This window comes from Adiantum capillus-veneris, chromosome 19 (genome assembly GCF_014529385.1).
Source record: "Adiantum capillus-veneris isolate H3 chromosome 19, ASM1452938v2, whole genome shotgun sequence".
Classification (NCBI taxonomy): Eukaryota; Viridiplantae; Streptophyta; class Polypodiopsida; order Polypodiales; family Pteridaceae; genus Adiantum; species Adiantum capillus-veneris.
Window position 1 is genome coordinate 76761520 of NC_140949.1, and position 24107 is coordinate 76785626.

Below are 24107 nucleotides of genomic sequence, written 5' to 3' on the forward strand. Positions count from 1 at the left end.
CAAAAAAACAGCCCCTGATTAGCCCCAAATCAGCCTAAAGAATTAACGTTTTTATCCCAAAAAAACAGCCCCATCAAACACACGAGTACCATATTCGACTGTTCTTATACAACCATCAAACACACGAGTACCATATTCGACCGTTCTTATACAACCATAAAAGAAAGGTAGTTTTGAAGAAATCTACAACACTGCCAGTGAGTCTAAGTTTGAGCACAATCATCTAAGAGAATAGCAAAAAGAAAATGTGAAGCTTGGCTGGATCCAATCTTCAACTACATTGCGACCCTTTAAAATCAATCCATCTGCAAAAAAATACACAATTGCTTAATACATACCCTCTTGTCAATCAACTTATAATTTTCAACGAACCTACTCCTAACATACCTTGACTCCAAATGGCTTCAACAAGCGATCATATATGCGCTCATCCCTCTCAAACATAATGACATGTCTATCCATGAAGCCAGCTGCCAAGCCAAGTGTACCCGTGCCAGCAAATATGTCAAGAACTACATCCTGTGGACGGCTAAAAAGTGCGATTATGTACTTCACAAGCTTTTGACCTCTTTGACAACCACCCCTCCATGGCTTTCCTTTCCTCTTTACTAAATCTGCTTCAGGTACTCTGACATTGAATACACATTTTACTTACTTTAATGGCATATATATATATAAATGATGGATTAGGCATATAAACAAGTAAATGATAGAGTCAACTCACATATCGAAGATAAGGTCCTGTCCAAATTGAAGGTCACCACCAAGTTTCAATTCTGGCAACTGATCATGATGTATACGATACACACAAGTTGTCGAACAACGAACAAAAGCACACAAGATCAAGCAATTCACCTATTCAAATAGAAAGCTTTATGTCATACATGTCATTAAAGAATAGGATGCCACACTAAATTCTATTGCACATTAAATCAAGAATCAATTACTTGTACCTGTGTGACAATGGGTCCCAACCTCTTTCCAATAGGTGGTGTGCATCTCACAACCTGACGATGATATATCTTAAACCCTTTTTGCTTGCCAGCTTGCTCGACTTTCACCCCTTCCTCCATGGTGTACAAACAAACAAAAAACCCCCTATCACTCAAGCATGAGTCTGCAAGCTGAAATGTGGTGTCATACAGGTTATCCACTATCTTGTTCCAAAACGGAACTTTATTGCAAAAGCATCCCTCGACAGCCACGTTAGATGGAAAATCTGCAAATATGAGGTCTATGCACAAGTCTAGCTGAGTGCCCTTCACAGTGCCTTGGCTACAAACTACATTGAAGGCCTCTAACACCTCAAGCCCCATTTGCTCTGCTTGTTGGGGATATTCAATAATATGAACAAGCTCTTCAACAGAAATGTTGAAAACGTAAATAGTGCCTACAAATCAAAGCTTTTAGATTTAAGAAAATGTATCAACAATCACAACACTCCATGGATCATATTAGATAGACAAAGCAAAGGCATCAACACTACCTGTAGGTTCCAATGTTTCATTGATTATGTCATCATTTTCTCTTAGCCCTCCACTGCTACTTGCGCTTTGATGTTGCCCTTGCATCTTGCCATCCTCTATAGCCTTGTTTGCTTGTAATGCCCTATGTACGACTTCCCTACCAAGATTTATAAGAAGTGTCTTACGAAATGATGCTGATGCAGTGGATGCTACTACTTGAGAAGTTGTCGTCGTCTCCTCTTCCAGGACACTATTCGTAGTAGTTGTAAGTTGAAGGGCTGCTTTATGTTGCTGAAATAATTCCAACTCCTCATCCGGAACATGGTTCTTAACCATGTCTAGCCACAATGGACACTTGGCTTTCTCTATGGTGGACAAGGACTGCACAATCAACAACTATTATTTAGCATAATCTCCCTATGCGTTAAGAGTTAACATAAAAAATGCAATGTAATGCATTGCTTACCCTTCCAAGCTTCACATCGGAATACATGAACGTAGGGTTATCTGCATATGTCCATACACTTGCCAAGGGGGGCATCTCATCAAGCATGTGTTGTGCAATCTCCTTGAGTAGCCATCTAAACACACACCAACTACTGAGTACTAGTTTAATGAGGACTAAAAAATTGAACCATACAAATTAACAAACCTATAAACAACTCGACGGGTTGCATTGTGTAATCTGGGTTGCTCATTCATGGCATTGGTCGACTTAATGCCACCTTCCACAACGCAAAATGCTCTATTGAAGTACTTTCTTCGGCAAAGCATGACAAAGTTGCTGAATCGATGTTCCAATGGCAGCCTTACTCGATCAGCATTTTGAATGTCTAGTAATAGACCTAGACCATATTGATTGACTTGCAACCAAAAGCAATACATGTGGAGCCAGTCCCTAACTTTAGCTTTGTCATTGGGAAGGCACTCCAAGGATCGAATTGATACTTGTGAGCTATCTAACAATTTCACAATGTGTGCCTTATCCACATCTGTTATGCAAGCATTTCCAATCATGTTGAGTTTCTCTTCAGTCGCAATATGCGCACTCGGTTCATGCCAAGGCAAGGACAGAGTAGCACACCAAAACTTCTCTCCATTTGCAGGATCTGTAATCCTTGCATACTTGGAGGTCTTTCCCCTATTGGTAATCTCTATCTTCTTTATCACCTTGGCCCTACCAGTTTCATCCATTCCCTTAGCCAACTCTTCAATCTTCTGTTCCATCTCATCCTTAAAGAGCAACCATGTCATTATTTGCACAGGGAGTGTAAACCAACTCCTTTTCCCCCGAGATGAAACAACCTGCATTTATTTCTCCACCCATGCTCTGTCTTCAATAGATAAACCATCCAAGAGAGTAGTCTTGTCTGCCTCTCCTAGCCTTCTCAATTGGAACAACCTATCTCCAAATGTGGTTGGCACATATGCATAATCGTTCATCCTGTAGCATTAAAACAAAAAAGAATATCAATAACTCCAAGACAACAATTAAAATTTTCAAGGAGAATAGTAGATGCCCAACATCATCTTACTTGTTCAATCTTGCCAAGGAAAACATTAATTCCCCCACATCAGTCTTTGCAAACTGCAAAAAGTGGCAGACCACAGAGCAATGTCTAGACAGGTCGTTCTCAAACCCTGTATTGCATAATTGTACAATTATATTAAAATAGTGCAATCAACACAACAAAAGTTCTTAAAGAAGATTAAGTTAAAGAATACCTTGTCTAATGCATTCCATTCCATCCCTGTATTACAATTATATTAAAATAGTGCAATCAACACAACAAAAGTTCTTAAAGAAGATTAAGTTAAAGAATACCTTGTCTAATGCATTCCATCCATATATGCAGACGATTGTTGCCATCCAGGACATGGACCATCTTTCCTTTCAAGTAGGGTCCCCACTCTGTCTCTAAATCAAGGGACCTCTCAAATCTTTCATTAATTGTTTTCCAGCAGTCATCCCAAGAATCTATCCTTTCTTGAGTGATTGGTGTCTCCTCCCCCTCTAGATCAATAATGGAGACAGTAAAGGCTCCCTTGCTCTCAAGATATCCTCCCATCTTAATAAAACTTCTTGTGAGTGATCTTTCAGTGGAAGGGCTTACTTTTCTAATGGCTTCACTAGACAGTAACCTGCATAATGGGATCCTAGGGGGTGGTCCAGAAAATGTGACTCTGATTCTTTCAAGGAATGCCTGTGGTGTAGAGATCTCAAGGATCTTACCAAACACCTCTAATTTGTTTCTTCTCCCCCCTGCAAGATTGGATATATTCTGGCCTTCTGTCACCTCATCATCTTGTTGCCCCTCAGTCACCTCATCATCATGTTGCCCCTCAGTCGCCTCATCATCATGTTGCCCCTCCTCCTCATCATCTTGCCCCGCAGTCACCTCATCATCATGTTGCCCCTCCTCATCATCATGTTGCCCCTCAGTCACCTCATCATCACGTTGCCCCTTAGTCACCTGGTCATGTTTCTCAACTACCACCTCCTCACTCTGATCATCTTCCTGAGTTCTCTGAGTATCAGCTCCCTGCTCCTCTCTCTCAATAGCAACTTGATCCACTACCTTCTCAACATTTTCTTGCTCCAAGTCATGAACAATACTATCAACCAGCTCCTCAGCACCACCAGTTTCCTCAACATCTTCAGCATCCTTTTGACTTACTTGAGAATGCTCTTGATTACCTGCTCTTGCAATTGACCTATTGAAGTTGTCCTGCTTTGATGGTCTACCTCTTCTCTTGTATGTTGCTCCAGAATCCCCTGCACCCTGCACAATTTTCCTTCTCTTAGGCATAGTTACCATACTCATAATATCTGCCTCACACTTACCATCCTCACAATTCGATCCTGTGAAGTGCATAAACACTTTGAAAGAATGAAAATTCTCGATTATATGAAATCTAGTTAAAAGCCATATGAATGAATGAATCGGACACATTGGAAAGGACAACATCAGCCATTAACTAAATTATGGGTAGTTGTGTTGCGTTAGAGTCATTATGGCAAGTTAAAAACATTTATCACCACGAATCTCGCTCCAGCCATTAACTAAATTATGGGTAGTTGTGGTGTGTTAGAGTCATTATGGCGTGTTGAAATCATTACAGCTGGCACATTTATCACTTTACAAATCTCGCACCACCTCTATACTACCACTTATCATTTTGCTCTTCTCCATTCTCCTGGAGCTTTATGTGAAGAATCTATCTGTTCTTTTTGCAAACATGTAAGTGACTCTGTGTGTGTGTGTGTGTGTGTGTGTGTGTGTGTGTGTGTGTGTGTGTGTGTGTGTGTGTGTGTGTGTGTTCTCCATTCGCAGTCACGCTGACCCCTCCTGGCTTTGCTCTCCAGTTCTCCATCGACAACTCACACCCTGCATCTCACGCTGTTTGAGGTGTTAAGGGAGCTTTACTATACATAGTGTCTCTCATAGGAGCTCTCTCTCTCTCTCTCTCTCTCTCTCTCTCTCTCTCTCTCTCTCTCTCTGTGAGCTCTGTTGCTACCACGAACTAGTAGTGATGCAAGCTTCAACAGTGCTACCACCTACTCAATACACACAGCAACAGGAATCTTCCATTCCTCTCACACCTACGCTCAACTCAAATGCTCTCATTTGCTGTCAAATTCACCTTCTCTTTTCTCAGATCTTTAAGCGTGCTCAGCGTGCTTAAAGATTTGAGAAAGATGGTCCTTAAATCAAAAGGTTAAGCTTACCTTTACTGTTTTCTTGGGGCTTAAGGGGTGGAAGTATTTGGCCAGTGGCGACGTTTGCAAGAGCCTTGCCTTCCTCATGGCGTTGCAAAGGATGGAAATCAGGCAAACAATATGAACGATTAAGAATAAGCAGTGTGCATTTCAAAAGTTGAACATTTGAAGGGCAATAAAAATGTTTTGAAAAGTTAGAATATAATTAAAAAACCAAACTAACTTTCTTCAACCGTTTCTCCATATTAACGTATTCTTAAACATGTCTCAAGATTAACATTTTTTTAAACATTTCTCATAATTTCATTTTTTAAAAAAAACTGGGATTGATAGTAGTGTTTTCGAATGTCTGTGAAATTATTAACTTTTACAACCATTTCGCTAGATTAACGTTTTTTAAAACATTTCTCAAGATTAACATTTTTTAAGCATTTGTCAGAATTTCATTTATAAAAAAAAACTCGGATTGAGACAGTAGTGTTTTTGAATGAATGTGAAATTGTTAACTTTACAGAGTTGTTGGTACAGATTGACTTGACACGTGTTCAATTTACTCAAAATTATTAACTATGGATATGGTGTTGATCTGATTGAAAGTTCTCTTTTATGCAGGGAAGCTAAAATTTTCTTGCAATCTGTGTCCGGACAGTCCATCAACATTCCATTCATCCATGGAAAATGCCTCCTTCCCATCAAGCTCCTACAAGAGAAGTTGTGTGGTACAACTAGGGTCATTGTCGAGGCTCTTGTTCAGGAGGGACAAGAGTTTAATGTTTTGGCACCTCTTCCCACCTATGCGGGGGTTTATATGGAGGCATACTTCATCTTGGAGGAGTCATTATCTAAAAATTACACTGCAAGACTAGAAGACATCTTTCAGACCCCTGAGTCATCTCCAATTGGTCCATCACCTGCACCAATGTAAGTGCATGTAAGTCCAAGATCATTTTGGAAGGTTTGAATTTGAACAATTCTTCACTATTTTTTTTGCTCTCTTGCAGACAAATTGATGATGATGAGGAAAATGAAGATCATGTTGAATTTGATAAGCTAGATGAAGAAACGCTAAATTTTGAGACAGCAGTTTCTGCATTCCAGATCATCCGTACACTCCCTCCCAATGATGTGCTTCACACTATTATGCAAGAGTGTGAATACAAGGGCAAGGTCAAAGATCTACCAAAAACCTACCAAGAATTCTGCATCTATGAAATGATTGAGGGGAAGGCAATGGAGGGTATGGAGCAAAAGTATGAGGGAAATTTGTGGACAAAACCACAAACTCAGACAAGAACTCAAAAATCTTTTGTCCTTAGGAAGAGTTTTTGTGGAGGGGTTTTCCAATGTATGAATGAGCGATGCTCATTTAGGAGCAGAACTAATCAAACTAACAAGCAACATTGGAATGGTCAGTTGTCCAAGCTCCCAAAGAATGGCTGCCTAGCCATGGGGAGCTATGGAAATTTGGAATGCTTTTTTTGCAAGCATGTTCCCATGTGTGTGAAAGATTGTCCAGCAACAGTTTACTACTTTATGCCTAGGGATTCTTGCCATAGTAGGCTATTTATGCACCATGGCAAGCACAAACACATAGTCCCTAAGGGAATGTCTAGAGCATCAATTCGGAACATAAAAGCCTTAGTAGCTAAGGCAGTGACAATGGACAATAGAGCAGGCCCTAGGAAGGTACAAATGATATTGGCTAGAGAGATGGTGCTCAAGGCCTTCACAGATGACAATATTACAAGTGGGGATTTTATAAGTGAGAAGGAGGTCCATGAGATGTCCCAAGAATTGCTTACCCTTGTCAACATGAAGAAGTAAGTTTTCAACTTATAAGCACCAAAACACTTGTATTCTTGAAAAATTGGTTCACCCATGATTATGTATGTTGTAGGGTAAAGCAAATGGTGATGCAGTGTAGAAGGACCACTCGACCAATGGGTGATGGATATGATGCAATTCTTGAACTAAAGAGAAAGTGCCACTTTCAATTCTTCCATGGCTCTCGATTTCCGTTGCAAGCATCAACATCACAAGAGCGGTCCTTCATATTCAAGATGTCTACTACTGGCCCAAGTTCAGGAGTAGATGTGGTCAGAAGGATGGATAGAGATGGACATGAAGACCTCCGATTATCATGGGTTTGTTTTGACCATGTCCATCGAATAGAAGGAGGCTGGCACACAATGGGAGCACATGTTTATGATCACACGTAAGTAACAAATAAGTATTAAAAAATAAATAAGTGGATGTGGATACTAATTGTGTAAACTATTGTATACCTTGGCTCATGGCTTTGTAATGTTATTAGGATTGGAGAGCTTCTAACTATTGCCACATGCGAGTTCAAAGAAGAGGATGAGGAAGCACAAATAATGTTTTGGGAATCTATGAACCAGGTTATGATTGAGCACACATATAGGCCAGCCAATTTTCAAGGATTCATGTCAGATGAGGCAGGAGCAAATTGGAATGCAGTGAGATATGTGTTCGGGGACAAGAAGGAAATGGTGGGTAGGGAAAGGTCTTGTCTATGGCACTGGGAGGATAATTTGAGGGTGCACACACAGAGGTATATCCACTCCCAGGACCAATCAAAGCATAAAGAGATGTGTGAGAAGTGGAGATTGTCTGAAACAACAGATGCGGCACTCGAGCAATTTCGTAGGATTAGGAGCTGGTGGGCAACAGGCAAGACAACAGATAAAAACATACCAAAGCTAGATAGTTGGTTGAGTTGGTGGCATTTTAGGGTTAGCCATTGGGGACATATGATGGTCAAGGATGGGGAGCCCATAATGAATGCATTGATTCCAAGGACCAACCTCTCTGAGAGCAAACATGCAAGTTGGTTGGCTGGAGAGGGGTACAAGCAAAAAATTAGTCTTTATGATGCATGTGTCACTGATCTTATTAATGCCTATCTTCAATGTGCCCGGCGTCTAGCCTTCTTGGATGGTAAATATATTGGAGGGGGGCCAACATTGGAAATTTTAGTTGACAGAGCCATGTCAAGGATGCAGACTAGTCCATCACCAGCAGCCACCTCTAGGGCAGTGGATGATGCTTCCATGGGTACTCCAATGTTCAATAACAGAGTTAATTTCAAGGGTGAGAAGAGGACAATGCGTGCCAAGCGACCATTAATGGATATGGATACAAGCATTTGTAGCCACAGGCCTGAGTATAATTCTGTCACGCAAGATAAGACGTCAAATGCAGCACATGAGCAACCGTGCAGTGAATTGTTGCAAGCTCTAGAGCAAAATGTCCATGACACAAAGTGGGCTATTCGCAGGATACCAACATCAAGTAGAGTGGAGTGTAACCATTGGACAGCTGGTAAGAAGTGTGGATTGAGGCAGAGACCGGGAGACCCAGCTCCATGTTTTTGGAGTGACTGTCAATTATCTTCTTGGCGGAAGCAAAAGTTTTGCTACTTTTGCAACACAGATGTGAGGCATACATGGAGAATGGTCACAAGCATCATACACCCACCAGAATGCGCTCCGCATGTTTGGCCTATTGCAAAGGGCACCAAACTCAACATCCAAGAAGCTTGTGCACTTGTGAAGGCAGGATTTGAGATTGGAGTGTCAACGGAATCATTGATCCCCAAAGAAGTGCATCAGAGAGAGCCCCATGCCAACAAAAATGAAGATCAAAATTATCCCTATCGACCAGGGGTATCGAAGGCTGCCTATGCTCAAGTTAATGCAGCATTAGAAATGTCAGCAAAATTGACTGGAAGCTGCGTAGAAGTGGAAGGAGAGAAGGAGATTTTTACCATAGAACTATTGACAGGTCACAATAGAGCCCCTACATCATGCATAGAAGTTATATTTCAGAATGTCCCATCTTGTTCGTGCATTGATTTTCAAGGCAGGTTGGCAAAAAAAGCATCCTTTCTTGCTTGCAAGCATCTTTATTTTGTGTACTTGATTGTACTTGGACAAGATGTCAACAACAACATGCATATCCATCAAGCACGAATTCCAAAGGCCATTCTTAAGGATATGCTAACAAAGGCAGTCAGAATCCAACCTAATCAGCTATAAGGGCTATAGCCTGGGTGATGTCTTATTTTGTTTTTGGAAGGGTAGACAAGATAGCAAAACCTATAGTCTATAGATCACTGCAGTTATTTAGTTCCTCCTACTTAGTGCATTTTGTAACCCACTCAGCACCTAATTTTTGAAATGAATCAGCATAAACTTTTTGTAAGAGGTAGGTACTAAAGCATTTTTTTTTCTAGGTTATTCCTTCAAGAATATGATAGATTTCATCCATAACATATTCAAAGAGTTTTGCAAACTTTGCAACTCTACCATGGCACTCTCTCTTGTCTATATTGCAATCTCCATTGCTTTCCAATGGTCAACTTTGAATGGAATGCTCTCTGTCACTCTCTCTCTCTCTCTCTCTCTCTCTCTCTCACACACACACACACACACACACACACACACACACACACACACACACACACACACACACACACACTTCAAACCCCCTCTAGCTTGTCACTATCTCATTTTGTACCCACCACTCATAATCTTTTCAGGTTGTTTCTTTTGTTTCATTCGTGTTTCAAATAATTGTATCATAGGTATTAATGTATGGTTTTCTCTCATAGATCATTTGGGCCTTTTGCAAAGGTAGTACATCTCAAATCTGCTCTCTCTCTCTCTCTCTCTCTCTCTCTCTCTCACACACACACACACACACACACACACACACACACACACACACACACACACACACACACACATGCACACACACACACGCGCGCACGCACACACACACACACACACACACACACACAAGCTCTCTACAAATTTTCCTCCCTATAAATTTTTCCCATGATTTAAAAGAAATCATGGTGCATGCAATTTTTCCATCGCCCTACCAATTTTTGCTTAGGGAGTATTAACATTCATGAAGGTCTATAAAAATTTTCCTCTCTCTCTCTCTCTCTCTCTCTCTCTCTCTCTCTCTCTCTCTCGCGATTTTAGGATCGTCTTTCTCTATGTGCACTGGAGTATTTGTCATAGAAGTATTAAACCCTAAATACATGGGGCTTGATTTTACTACAGTGGGGTTGTCTCAAGCTACTTTGTGCTCGCTTCTATTTGCTCAACTGATTTCTCATTTTTGCTCGAGGCTCACTGCTCTTGGCTCGCTCCATGGATGCACTCATTTATTTTTTGTCCCTAGCTATTCTGAAGCTCGAGGAGTTATATGAGATATGTATATTTTTACTTGTTACTTTGTTACAATGAAGCTTTTTTTTTTGGTCCTTTGGCCAACCAAGTGAAATTTTCTCGTATACCCTTCCGAAAGTCCTCATAGACTCCTACCAAAAAACCAAAAAAGACTTGTGCAAGTTGATGAGTTTGGTAAACACTACAACTCGCTACTACCCATTGCCATGCAATCTTTTTCACTAAAAAGTTTCTTAATTTGAAGGTTGAGCAAAGCAAATTTAGGCTTTCGTGTTAATTGAAGGAAAAAGAAATCTTAGATGACCCAAAACCTGGAACATCAAAACATAAATTCCCATAAACCCTACCCAAGGATCAAGCAAAATAAAGTGACGTAAATAAACAACCACATTAAAATCATGTAGAATGATTGGTGAGGAAACCAAATAATGATGGTGTGAACTCAATGCACGTTTCAATAACCAACCTGGATGTGTAAATGTCATAGTCTTCAACCTATAAGTTGATGCAAACCTGGCTCTGTATTCACCTTGGTGTTCTATCTATGAATCATATGCGTCCTCCAAAACTACATATTTTAATTTTCTCCAACTAAATACCAGTCATGCGAGAGAAAAGATGAAGTTGACCTACTCTAAGGCTGAGAGAAGAAGCACCGAGCAGGGCTAGAAAAATACATTTTTCCTAACCAAAGAAAATAAGGGCAAGCTTGAAATTCTCCCGGTTTTTAGGTCAAAATTTAAAGCTTTTACCGGTAATTAAAATAAAATTTGTGAAAACTTCCCGGTTTTCTTCAAGACAAGCTCAAAATCTAACCAGGATTTCAGCCGGCTAAAATACAATGGATCCGATTTTTTTCTAACACTGGCTCTGAGAAACCCAATGGACGTTGTCTGGGCTTGGAATGTTTTGATTTGATCCTGCGGTGCCAATATGGAATCGTGAACTTTATACAGTCGAATCTCGATGCCTATTTTTATTAAACGGTTTAAAATTATCTCCTCTCTCTCTCTCTCTCTCTCTCGCGGGCAGACACGAACCTGCACAAAAACTGTGAGCTGGTGCGTTTGCGAAACTCCGAAATACAGCACCTCTTCGAACCTGCAAACTGGTGCCTCTGCGAACGTCTCACGACGGCGTCTGCTGTGGACTCTTGCTTCGACTTAGTTTGTATATGAGCGCTGTTTATTCGGTAATTCAGATATCTGCTTTTCTGTGTTGCAGATAGCGCAACTGTTATTGTAGCGTTGCTTTATTTTTTTAAATAAAATAAAATTTTATTTATTTTTATTATGCCACGTGGTGGCCTGTAGATAGCTCCTTTGGCTTACCAAGTAAATAAAAATAAAAATAAAAAATCTGATCGAGAAATTCGGGGCAAGCGTGAAGTTATGTAAGGGTGCAAATGAAGGAGGGTAATCTTCTAACCTAACGCCCAGGATGCCTATCTAACAGTCATGTCATGCCCTCCCATCACCTCCCCTAATGCAAGGGGTGGTACCCTTGCTTCTCCCCACCACATCGACCACTCATGAAAATGTATGGCAGTCCTCCAACCCCTTGCCGCACAGGCCACTACTCAGCCAAAACCTAAGCCCTGCATTTTAGGCCTGCCCGTCTAGCCTCTTTACCCAGCAGCTTTTTCAGAACCTACCTCAAGGGTTCGCGGAGCAGCTACAGGAAGCTTGGAAAAGCGGAGATGTCCCGTAGTGCCAGCAAGCCCGCATCCGGACCCTCCTCATGAGGGCCCCCCTTGGTCTTCCCCCGATGGTACCCCGAGCGTTCGATGGTACCCCGAGCGTTCTCCACCGACAATGCCCTGGAGTGGATGTTGTCAACATGGGAGTTAATCCTCGAGGTAAGCCGTTGGTCATTCTGCCCTTCTCCCAAGTTAGGAAAATAGAAAAGGATCTTGAAAACAGGGCCCTCATAGGCGTGGTGGCGGGCCCGCATCCACCAGTTGAAGAGTTGAGGGCTTGGTTCAGGAATCAATGGTGCAGCAGAGGGTGCGAGGTAGAGAGCATCCAAGCCTTGCCCAAGAACCACTATCTATTCATGTTCAAAACACTAGAAATGGCTTTCGAGATCCTAAGCTCGGGACATTGGGTACTCAGAGCGTCACCACTGTGCCTTTTCAGATGGTCTCGAAATTTCAACCCAGACAAATCGGCCCTGGAAAACTACCTGGTTTGGATTGAACTACCCAACCTCCCATTGCATTTTCACCACCATCTAAGGTAGGTAGGAGGGCATTTAGGAAAAGTCTTAGAAGGAAAGCCCCAGAGGGACTTCAACCCCTCATGGCACCCCTCAGATGCTTATGGAGATGGACCTCTCAAAGCCGCTTCCTGATTCAATGGTAATAGCCATTGACGAGGGTCATTGCATGGAACAGCCTGTAGTCTACAAATACTTGCCTAATGTCTGCTTCAATTGCGGGGGAGCTGGCCACTTTGTAAGAAATTGCCCTTCTAAAGTTCCACCACCTGCAACCCCCAGCAACCCAACTCTTTCCTCCAACAATGAGGAACCCCCAAAAAATCCCAATCAGAAAGCTGAAGCCACCCCATCACCCCCCACTGCCCCCAGCAAGAATGGGAGAGGCACTAGCAGAGAAACCAACAGACCCAAGCAGAGCAATCAGAACAGATTTGCTCTACTGGCTGAAATCCTTGACTGGATAGAATCCGATGTCCCTGAATCCAAGTCAGAAGCCGAGTCAGAAGCTGAGACTAAGGACATAGGAGCAACTCTAGAGGATAAGCTAGAGGGTACAACAGAGGAAGAATATCACATGCAAATTGAAGTCAGGAATAAAGTTCTGGGCCTCAATCAGGCGTCACAAGCACTCTTGCAAGAAGAAAATGCCAACATCCCCCCAATGCCTATGGAAATCCAGAAGGCAAACAAAAGAGCTCATGAAGCAGTTGCCAGGACTCCCACCAGGGTCTTGCAAAGTAAAGGAAAAGAAAAAACCAATAGATGAAAATTGCCTCTTGGAACATAAAGGGGATTACTGACCCCACCAAAACAAAAAAGATCAACAACTGGCTCAAAGATCAAGCTGTGGATATCTGTGCACTGCAAGAGATCAAAGTAGAAGGAGAAGATCTCCTTAGAAGATTGAAGGAAGTCCACCCTGAGTGGAGATGGTTCACCTCTTCCCACTCAAGAGGGATTGGGGGTACAGCTATAGGAATCAAGAAGCAGATAGCAGACGGCGTTTCCTCCCATAGAAGTCAACAATTTTGGTGTTCTGTTTCTCTCCCTTCCCCTTTCAATTGCGAACTAATATCTGTTTATGCTAGAGGGACTGGCCCTAACAGGGCCCAGGTATGGGAGGAAATCTCTACTATTCAAGGACCAATTATTCTACTTGGGGACTTTAACATGGTAGAGACGTTGGAGGACAGGTTCCTGAGAAGGGGGCAGACTCTCCAAGGCAAAGAGAAAGACAAATGAGAAGCATGCAAAGGCAAGCACGACCTCTGGGATGCAGATACAGAGGGATGCTTCACCTGGCAAAACTACAGCAAGGGGGTTTCTTGCAAGAAAAGCTAGGTTGGACAGGTGCTATTTCTCGTTGGCAGTAACCATCCTGTTTAATAGGGTCAAGGCAAAACCCAAGTACATTACCTGTGCGCCAGATCACTACCCCTTATTGATCACTTGTGATGACAAAGCATCCAAAATCAGGAACAGTTGGTTTCACACTGATCCTCAACTCTTCACTCTCCCTAATGTCCAAGCAAGAATATCATAAATCTGGTCCAGAGCATTCTCCAGTAATTCCACCCTTGCCAAGAGCTAGAGCAAGGCAGTTAAAGATTCTCAACAGTTCCTGATTACCACCAGAAAAGAAGTCACCCAAGCTAGGAAGAAAAAGAAAGAAAAAATGTATGAAGAACTGGGGCAGTTAGAGAACTCCCAGCCCCTAAATGTGCTCATTCAGAGTCAAATCTCTACCCTCAGAAGCCAAATAAGAGCAGAGGAGGACAGGGCGATTCAGCATACCGAACTTTTCTTCAAGGAATAGTGGGCAAGGAAGGCTGACAGACCCTCTAAAGAGATTTTCAGAAGTCTCAAGAAGAAGAATGGCAGAGACGCTGTCCCTCTTCTCAATACTGACCAGGGGAAGGCCACAAATGACTCCCAGAATGTGGAGCTGGTAGAACTTCACTTCGAAAAACTTTCAAGCCCCAAGGAATTACTGACTGAAGAGATAATCAAGAGCAGAGAGACCATCTGGAAATTTAGAAGAAAGGTGATCCCACAGGAAGATCTTTCTCTAATTGACTCCCCATTGAGCATAGCAGATCTTAATGAGGCCATTGAAGTGTTAAAACCCAACAAAACCCCTGAGAGGTCCAAAGGAGGAGCTGAGCAACTGGAGACCTTTGACCATGCTTACAACAGGGTATAATTTTTTGCCAAAGCCATTGCTAAGAGGTTAACCGCTCACCTCGCCAAGTGGATTAATGAAGAGCAAAAAGGGTTTATAAAAGGGAGGAGAATTTTGGAGGCAGTTATCTCCCTGTGGGAAGGAATAGAGCATGTTGAAGAAATTAACCAAGATTTTGTATTTGTCAAAGTTGATTATGACAAGGCCTATGATAGGCTAGAGTGGTCATTCATCCTAGACAGCTTGAGCCACATGGGGTTTGGAGTCAACCTCGTCAGTTTTGTGAAGACTCTATTTGGAATTGCTCACGCCAAGGTGGCCATCAATGGAATGCTATTAGAAGCATTTACTCTCAACAGATCTGTCAGACAAGGGTGTCCCCTTGCCCCTCTACTCTTTGCAGTTGCAATAGATGGACTTAACTGCCTAGTCAAAGGCTGGATGGCTGACAAGATGATAGAGGGGATCACTCTCCCAAACTCTGAAAAACAACAATGCGTGTCACAATTTGCAGATAACACTAATGGGTTGGTAAAAAATGAAGACATGTCACTCCAAAACTTCTGGAGAGCAATCACTATCTTTTGCTCTGCATCTGGCTCCAAAGTGAACCATTCCAAAACAGGAGTTAGGGCCTTCATCTCTCCCATCCCTAACTGGATGGCTTAACAGGGATGTAAAGTCATTCCAGAGGGGCAAGTGTTCAGGCTCTTAAGCATCCCTTTGGGTTTGGGATTACAATGAAACAAAGATGGGACTCAAGAGATAACCCCCATAGGGTCTGCCCTTCTCAAATCGGTATGGCAAGCATGGGAGAGAGGGAGGCCCATTTTGGGGTTTAGCCAGGAACACATACAAGACCAAGGAATCAGAAGAGAGGAATCCATCTGGTGGTCTAGGGACCCAGTTCCCCAAATCACTAATCAACAGGCCAGAACAGCCAGGAGAATTCATCACAAAGGGTTCAAAGTTTGGGAGGACTTGTGGAGCAAAACCAATAGCTCGTGGCTCACCTCAGAGCAACTTATCATGATTGACAAGCTACAACCTTGGGAATTTTGAGAACTGGAATCAAGGATACAATAGTTCCCCCAAGGATATCAATGGATATTCGAAGCCGATGTCACTCCATCTGCCAAATTCATACGATGGAACAGGGGGATAGCTCTTAAGAACCCCCTCGACTTCACAGCTGAACAGGTCCCTCCCCTCCATGTCACCCTAAACAAAAGATGGAATGTGCAGCTTGATAGGAAGCAGTGGAACTTCAAGTTCCAATCTATCTGGAACAAAAGTATTCAGCCCAAGCAGTCTGTACTGTTGTGGCTCATCCTTCATAAAGCTCTTTGGACAGGGGCCAGAAGTAGAAAAGCCAATCAGAGTGATGGTAGATGCATCAGGTGCAGAAGAGAAATAGAAGACATCCCTCACCTGTTCCTCAACTGCCAGACCAACATCCCCATCCTCTACCCTTTAGTCAACATTCTAGACCACCAAATGGGTTGGAAACAGCTGCTCTTAGGCGACTCAATTGGCCTTCTCTCAAATTTTTGGAATAGATTTAGAGCATAATTTTTGTGGATTATTTGGAAGCTCAGAAATTCTTTCTTATTTGTTCCTAACTTTCAAGCTCCTAGTTTGAAAACGTTATTTACTGGATGCTCTGTGCAGGATGCCAACCTCAAGCTTGAACAAATAAGGATCTACAGGCATAGAGTCTCAATCCTGAAAGACTCTCTAGAGCTTTATGCAAGAAGGGCTGAAGACCTGTAGGGTATGTTGGATGACAATGGCTCTCTGGATGTGATATATAATTGGGTGCAGGAGATGAAGGATGAAGTGCTAGTAAGCTTCAGGAGGAAATAGATTGGCTGTGAAGATTAGTGATAACCACTTTTACTATCAAGTTAACTGTTGTGGCCTCTTTGTATCCCTGGGATTATGGTAGGCCCCTTTTTGTAAAGATCCAGGCTTTAGAGTTAGACAATATGAAACTTTGCTTAGGTTTATGGACTTATCCCTTGATGTATCTAACTCTTTACCCCTTCCATGGATGATCAGATGTAATGGAATTTGCCTATTCAATTTGAGAATAGCGGAATTTAATGAGAGTACTTTCAAGAAATGATTTTGTGAGCATAGCGGGTATACATAATTGAAGATAGCAACATAATCATAGCAATTAGTTAACTTGGCATAGACAATACTTTTGCAAGAGAGAGAGTTTAGAGAACATGACAACAATTGAGGACCGGATTTATGTGGAGCCGGTCCCCCCTCCAATAGGCATTTGTATTATGATTTCTCCCATAAAGAGAGACTTGTTACAATACAGTCTTTGTGTTCCTTGTGACCTAGGTGATGCCATGAAGATGGAAGGCTTCATGCACCACAAACATAACATAAACTTGAAGAAAGCTTTAACTATCCCAAGCCTCAGTCCCAAGACCTCAAACACCTTCGAAGGTGGAGAGAGCTAGCAGGGAATGAGGGTAGGGAAGAGGAAGAAGAAACATTTCGTAGGAGAAAGAATTAGTTCCTCGCTTATCATACTCTTGTTGCTAGCATACATAATAGCATAGTAATGAAGAAGAAGGAGATGGCAAGCTTAAGCATTGAAGCATGGCTCTTGGTTGGATTTGCACTCCATAGCCAAGTGTGTTGGTGTAGGCTCTCAACCTCTACTTGCTTGGAGAGGGAGCTCTTGCACTTTGCATATCACACAATGAGAGTGCTTGTGAGTGTGTGTGGGTGAGTATACCCCCTAGGCACCCCCCTAGCTTGCTTGGGTCGACCCCCCCTTGTAGCTCATGCCTGAAGCTCATTGGACCCCTCCAGGCCTAGCCAATCACAAGCAGGAGCCATTACAAGCAACATGGGTAGCCTTGGGACAAGTGTCCCCCTTTCCCCTTTGAGAGAGAGGACTTGATAAATGCTAAAACAATTAGATAATTCATGTAATTTATCATTGGACCCCTTTGAAGCCTAGCCAATAGGCTTCAAGCAACACATGAAGGTAACATGGGTAGGGGCCTGACATGTGTCCTTGCTGCCTCTTCAAGATGGGCTTCACTTGTGTGTGTGAGTGGGTGTTCTCTCTCTAGGCCCTAGGAAAAGGGCTCGCCCCCCCTCTTGTAGGAATGCTTTTGACTTTTAGGTGATCAAGCACCTTACTCACCAAGCATGACAAAGCACTTGAACTAGGGGGGGTTCCCACAAGCATCTCAGGCAAGCTTCTCAAGGCACCTCAAGTACTTTAATCATGCAGCAAGTCAAGCACCTCAAGCATGGAGCCAGTCAAGCACCTCAAGCATCTTAATCAAGCACCTCAAGCATGAAAAACACCTCAAGCATGACAAGCACCTCAAGCAGGACAAGCACCTCGAGCTTGGGCCGGGTTCCCACCTCAAGCTCAGCCCTAGCTTACTTAAGGTCAAAAGGACTTTTACACACATTTATTGGAGGTCTTCAATGAAGCTAACCCTAAGGTCTTATGCTCCATTGGTTAGCCTTGCTCTTTGATAGACCGTCTCCCTTTTGGACCCCTTTACATTGGCCCCGTGTTGAGATAGATCTAAAAGCACATACCTATATCTTAACACTTGTTCCCGTTTATTCTCCCACATTAAGTGATCAATTTAATATGAGAAAATCATTTGGGTTAGTTAGATATTAGATTTTATGACATTACCTCTCTCTTGAAATCATAGTCGTCCTCGACTATGAGGTAGAAGAGATAAAGTCTTAGTCATTAGTCAATCGTACTTAGCGGGTAAAGGATCCCTTTTTACCCTACGGCATCTTTCCAAGATGGATGACTAATCCATTTGGTGCTTGGGAGACATAGCTGCCGCAAGGATGTCTGCTCTTTAGTCCATTTCATTCCCAAAGTAGAGTGACAAATTCTACTTGGTGTTTGAGAGACGTCGTCATCACAAACATGATTCTAAGCATGCATACTAGTTAAATTTGTGCACAATTAAAAAGAGGACTAGTCATATAAGACAAAAACATGAGTTATTTAAAAGAAATTTGTACATTTGCTTACTCTAATGTAGCATTGTAAGCATTGACAAGGTTCATACTATCCTTAAGTTGTACTCCTTGCATCCATTTAGCATCTTCAAAAGGATAATTTTTGAACTTAATAAGATATCGTCGGATAATCTTACCATGTCGTAGTACCTTGTCTTCATGCCGAAGGATAGCTTCGGGTTGTAGCACCTCTTCTTGGTCTTCAACTTCGGGAGGGTCTTCAATAATTGGTTCAATTGGTGGCTCTCCTTTGTAGGGCTTAAGTAAGCTTACATGAAAGGCATTGTGTATAAGCCAATGGTTGGGCAACTTGAGTTGATAAGCCGTCTCATTGATAGGCTTCAAGATTTGGAAAGGACTATAGTATCTTTTTGCTAGTTTAGCATAATACTTTTGATGGCCCGTAGGATTTTTGCCCGTCGTTTGCCTTAATCGAGCCTTAGGAAACTTGAGTAAGACCCAATCATTTTCTTTGAACATTAAGGCTCTTCTGTGCTTATCAGCAACAGCTTTTTGCCTTTGTTGAGAGATGGCTATAGCCTCCCTAATCTTTTGAAAAGATTCTTGTAGGTCACGGCTATACTCATCGGCGGCGAAGATCTTCCCATGTACTTTCAGTAGCAAGGGACTTTTAGGTCTTCCTTCTATGATCTCGAAAGGTGCTTTGCCCGTAGAAGTATGTACAGTATTATTGTAGGCATACTCTACTAGCGGTAAATACTTTTCCCATTGTGAGCGTTGATCTACTTCGGTAACATAAGTCTTGAGTAGATCGAGTATCGTAAGATTGGCTATCTCACTTTGGCCATCCGTTTGTGGGTGATAGGCCGAAGAGAAATTCAATCTTGTTCCTAGATTTTCAAAGAGACCTTTCCAGAAATTACTGGTCATTCTAGGATCTCTATCTGACACGATGGATGTGGGTAATCCATGGTGTTTGAAAATCTGAGATATGAAGAGAGTTGCCATTTGATGTGCCTTAATAGTCTTTTTGACAGGAATAAAATGTGCTTGCTTGTTAAACCTGTCGACTATTGTCCATATTCCTGTATTCCCATGGATAGACTTGGGTAATCCAAAGATGAAATCCATGGATATACTCTCCCATGGTGAATTTGGAATAGGCAATGGCTGGAGTAATCCAGGTTGCTTCCCTCTATCATACTTGGTCTTTTGGCATACTACACATTTTGAAACATACTCTTGTATGTCCACTTTCATGGTAGGCCAATAGAAATACGTCTCTACTCCTCGGAGAGTAGGTTGAATACCTCTATGCCCTGCATATGGAGGAGCATGGGATTCATACATAACCTTCTCACGAAGGGAATGGGTAACACATAGCCTATTGCCGTGGAGAAGATAACCATCCTGCAAGGTGAATGGTTCCTCTTTCTTCCCCAAAGCAAGGGCTGACATTATGTCTCTAAAGTCAGGGTCAGTAGCATACTCATCTATCATAGAGGATAGATCATTGTGAGTAGCTATAGACACCGCATTAACTTTTGGTCGTCGTGAAAGTGCATCGGCAACTTGATTGTGCTTACCAGCTATGTGAGCAATATGGAAATTAAATTGCGAAAGAAAATTTGCCCACCTCATTTGTTTGTCGGAAAGCTTGGTTTGCGTCATGAAATACTTGAGACTTTGGTGGTCGGTTCATAGGATAAATGGAGTCCCCAATAGGTAGTGCTTCCATGTGTCTAGGGCATGTAGAACAGCTAAAAGCTCTTTCTCATAAATGCCCAAGACTCGTTCATCACCATTGAGCCTTCGGCTCTCATATGCTATGGCATGCCCTTCTTGAAGCAAAACCGCTCCAAGGCAATCACCACAAGCATCACATTGGACCTCAAATGGCTATGAGAGATCCGGAAGCACGAGGACTGGTTGGGAAGTAAGCTTCTCTTTGAGTTTTTCAAAAGCATTTTGCTCCTTAGCAGTCCATACAAACTTGACGTTCTTCTTGGTTAAGTCGTGTAGTGGTCCTGCTACTTGAGAGAATTTTGCTATGAAGCGTCTATAGTATGCACACATACCAATAAAGCTTCTTAGCTCATGTAGATTCCTTGGGTTAGGCCATGATTTTATTACCTCTAACTTTGATGGATCCATACGAATACCATCGTGAGAGATAATATGGCCTAGATATTGAATCTCTTGAAGGAAGAATTCACTTTTCTTTTGGTTGAGAAAAAGTTTGTTCTCCCTCAAGGCTTGAAAAATCACTTGGAGATGTTGCTTATGTTCCTCCAAAGACTTGGAGTAGATGATGATATCATCGAAGAACACTCCAGTGAATTTTCGATATGGTCTAAAAATTTTCTCCATCAAACGATTGAACGTAGCTGGTGCATTAGTCAAGCCAAAAGGCATGACTAGATATTCATAAAGACCAAATGTTGTGCGAAACGCGGTCTTTAAGATATCCTCATCCACTATCCTTATTTGATGATAGCCACTCTTAAGGTCAATCCTACTGAAGTAGGTAGAGCCTTGTAGCTTATCAAACAGATCTTCTACCCGAGGTACGAGAAATCTGTTTTTGATAGTGATATGGTTTAGTGCTCGATAGTCCACACACATACGGTATGTACCATCTTTCTTTTGCACTAAATGGACTGGAGAACAAAAGGGAGAGGAACTAGCCCTCACCATCCCTTTGTCTACCAGCTCTTGTACTTGCCTCATGATCTCCTCTTGTTGAGCTTGTGAGACTCGATAAGGAGGTTTGTTAGGCGGTGAGCTTCCTGGAAGGAGCTCAATACGATGGTCATCATCCCCTCGTTTTGGAGGTAGGTCCATAGGGATATCATCGATGAACACATCTCGGAATCCTTTTAGAAAAGTAGACAAGTCTAACTCTTCTTGATTCCTATCATTTTCATTTGATGAAACATTATTAGCTTTTAGAGACTCTTTGACATAAATCATGTACGCAGAAACTGAGCTCTTCATTGATTTATCAAAAGAAAGAGGATTTACAAGTGGAATAGTGCGACCACGCTCACTAGCATCTATATACATGTTCTTTCCCCTGTAGGTGAAGTAAATTCTCCTTTCAGGAAACTTCATGTTGGCAGCCATGCGATCAAACCATGGTGCCCCTAGGATAACATCCTGATGTTGGAGGGGAGAGATGAAGAAGTCTTCTTTGTCGACATAGCTTTGGACATGAAGCCTCAACTTCTCAATCAAGGGAGTAACGGAGGCTTGTTGTCCCTTGAAAGCTGCATCAGCTGTTACTATATCTCCCATCTCAAAAGCTTGAATGCCCAACTTGGTGGCCAACTCTATTGATATGAAGTTGAGAGTAGAGCCAGGGTCAAACAAGATGAAGGCATCATGCTCTCTTACCTTTCCCCAAGCATAGGAGAGTGATGATCCTTTGCAATGAGCATCCTCTTTTGGAGCTTCGATGGTGGAAGCCCTAGGAGTCTCATTGCGAGTATTCTTCTTGGGGCAAGAACGATAGCCATGTCCTTGCTTCCCACACTTGAAACACTTATGGTCCTTGCGAAAAGCTTCAAGCTCTTCAGGAGAGAGTTTGTTTTTACCTTTGTAAACTCCCTTCTCCTTGGACCGATTTTTGTTGTTGTTGTTGGAAGTGCCTTGGGAATTATTTTGAGCATTGGATTTCCCCTTTGCATCATTTTTATCTTTGTTTTCCATGGGCTTGACATTACGTCTAGCCCCTTGATGGAAATTGATGCGTGAAGCAACCATGGTGTGGTGGACTACTTCGGTAATAGTACCGGGCCCTTGAGAGTTGATATATTCGGCCATCTCTTCAGGTAATCCCGCACAGAATTGTTGTCTTTGCTCGGCAAAGTCTATCTTTTGAAAGACAGTAGCTTTGAGATGTAAATCCCAAAACTTATCTACATACTTGTTGATAGACTCATGAGAGAGGAGCTTCAAGCCGCGCCATTCGGTAAGAACTTTATCTTTAGTATCGCTTGGAAGAAATTGCTTCATGATGGAAACTCGTAGAGTTTTCCATGTCTTTGGGGCTTCTCCATTGCCACGAAGGCTAGCCCACCATTGACGAGCTGATTTTTGGAAGTGCATAGCTACATGGCGTAGCTTGGAGGACTCTGTGAAGCCCTCGTCCCCAAAGGCCGCATCAAATTGCTGGATGAAGGCCAACACTTTGTCGGTAGCACCAAAGGTGCCATCGTAGGTGAGAAAAGAGATACTCTTTCCTCCCTCCTTGAACTTCTTTAGCTTTTGTGACCTTCGCCATGCAGGAAATGATTTGTGATGCCCTCCCCTCTTGTATTCTCTAGGAGAATAGCCATAACTTTCATCGGAAGAGAAGGAAGGTGAAGAAGAAGGAGAAGAGGGTGACCTCTTCCTAGCCCTTTTCTTCCTTTGTTTCCTCTCTTGCCTTTGAGAGTGATGAGGAGAAGGACTATGGGTTGCTCTTTTCCTCTTGGGAGGAGTAGGTGATCGTCTAGACCGCCTTCTTCGTGGAGCCACATCTTCAGAAGAACTTAGACTTTCATTGCTTTCTTTCTCTTTGGATTCCTCCTCTCGAATGGGAGAGAGTCTTCTTTTGGGGGTCTCTTCAAGAGGCCTCCTAAGCTCTCTCTCCTCTTGGAGAGGAAGGGAAATTCCATAGGCACGAAGTTGTTGAGTAACTTCGGCTTGCAAGGTAGGGTTGCCCATAGCTTGTTGCAACCTAGTCACAAGATAATTCACAAACATGGGAGCATCATCATTAGCACCTTCATGTGCAAAATCAAAGCTATCAATGTTCATTCTACTCTCTTGATTATTGTCAGCCATGTTAACAAAATTTTATGTATGTACTTAGTGTATGCTTTGGCAATTCAAAACCTTAGTTGCCACTCCTCTTAGCCTTTGAAAATCGGCTCTTAAGTATCTACACCCACGGCTCAAAGTGGTTAATTATAGAGAGTAGAGGAGTAGGTCTAACATAGCAGAGTTGCCAAGGGCTAGCTCCTTTCGGACTTCTTATGGCTCAATAATGGTAAAGCCGTAGGCAAGTCTAAAAAGACTCCATTATTAAGTCCAAAGCTCCCGAGGTGTGCACCATCCCCCACATAGTGGGCTTAACAAAACCGGTATTAGATCCCAGTTCCACTTACTCTATTATAATTAACAACATCAACCATTTATAGGCTACTTAAGGACCTCTCTTCTTAAGCAAGAAAAGAGAAACCAAATGCTCTGATACCAATGTAATGGAATTTGCCTATTCAATTTGAGAATAGCGGAATTTAATGAGAGTA

The 24107-nt window shown here is 42.3% G+C and overlaps 4 protein-coding genes and 1 pseudogene across 5 annotated transcripts in view; 4 read left to right on the top strand and 1 right to left on the bottom strand.

The window, feature by feature from the left end:
• Positions 1-296: 296 nt before the first annotated feature.
• On the bottom strand, positions 297-4378 carry LOC147434257 (uncharacterized; annotated as a pseudogene). Its single transcript, XR_015185207.1, has 9 exons — positions 3292-4378; positions 3002-3107; positions 2119-2910; positions 1933-2047; positions 1487-1847; positions 954-1390; positions 725-855; positions 388-614; positions 297-305 (listed from the first exon to the last, which is right to left on the bottom strand). The product of XR_015185207.1 is annotated as an uncharacterized LOC147434257 (transcript).
• Positions 4379-5674: 1296 nt separating this feature from the next.
• Positions 5675-6538, top strand: LOC147434258 (uncharacterized). Its single transcript, XM_086489604.1, has 4 exons — positions 5675-5709; positions 5800-6108; positions 6189-6424; positions 6504-6538. Exons 1-4 carry the CDS (start codon positions 5675-5677, stop codon positions 6536-6538), a joined length of 615 nt encoding a protein of 204 aa, XP_086345730.1.
• Positions 6539-6792: 254 nt separating this feature from the next.
• On the top strand, positions 6793-7577 carry LOC147434259 (uncharacterized). The gene is made up of 2 exons (XM_086489912.1): positions 6793-7007; positions 7085-7577. The coding sequence occupies exons 1-2, from the start codon at positions 6793-6795 to the stop codon at positions 7404-7406; spliced, it is 537 nt and encodes a 178-aa protein (XP_086346038.1). The 3' UTR covers positions 7407-7577.
• Positions 7578-8315: 738 nt separating this feature from the next.
• On the top strand, positions 8316-9248 carry LOC147434260 (uncharacterized). Its single transcript, XM_086489913.1, has one exon. The coding sequence runs from the start codon at positions 8316-8318 to the stop codon at positions 9246-9248; it is 933 nt and encodes a 310-aa protein (XP_086346039.1).
• A 2156-nt stretch (positions 9249-11404) lies between these two features.
• Positions 11405-24107, top strand: part of LOC147434261 (uncharacterized) — a 73977-nt gene continuing 61274 nt past the window's right edge. The window contains exon 1 of the mRNA XM_086490818.1: positions 11405-11604. Within this exon, the coding sequence (XP_086346944.1) occupies positions 11587-11604 (18 nt within the window). The 5' untranslated portion in view covers positions 11405-11586. The remainder of the gene's footprint in view (positions 11605-24107) is intronic.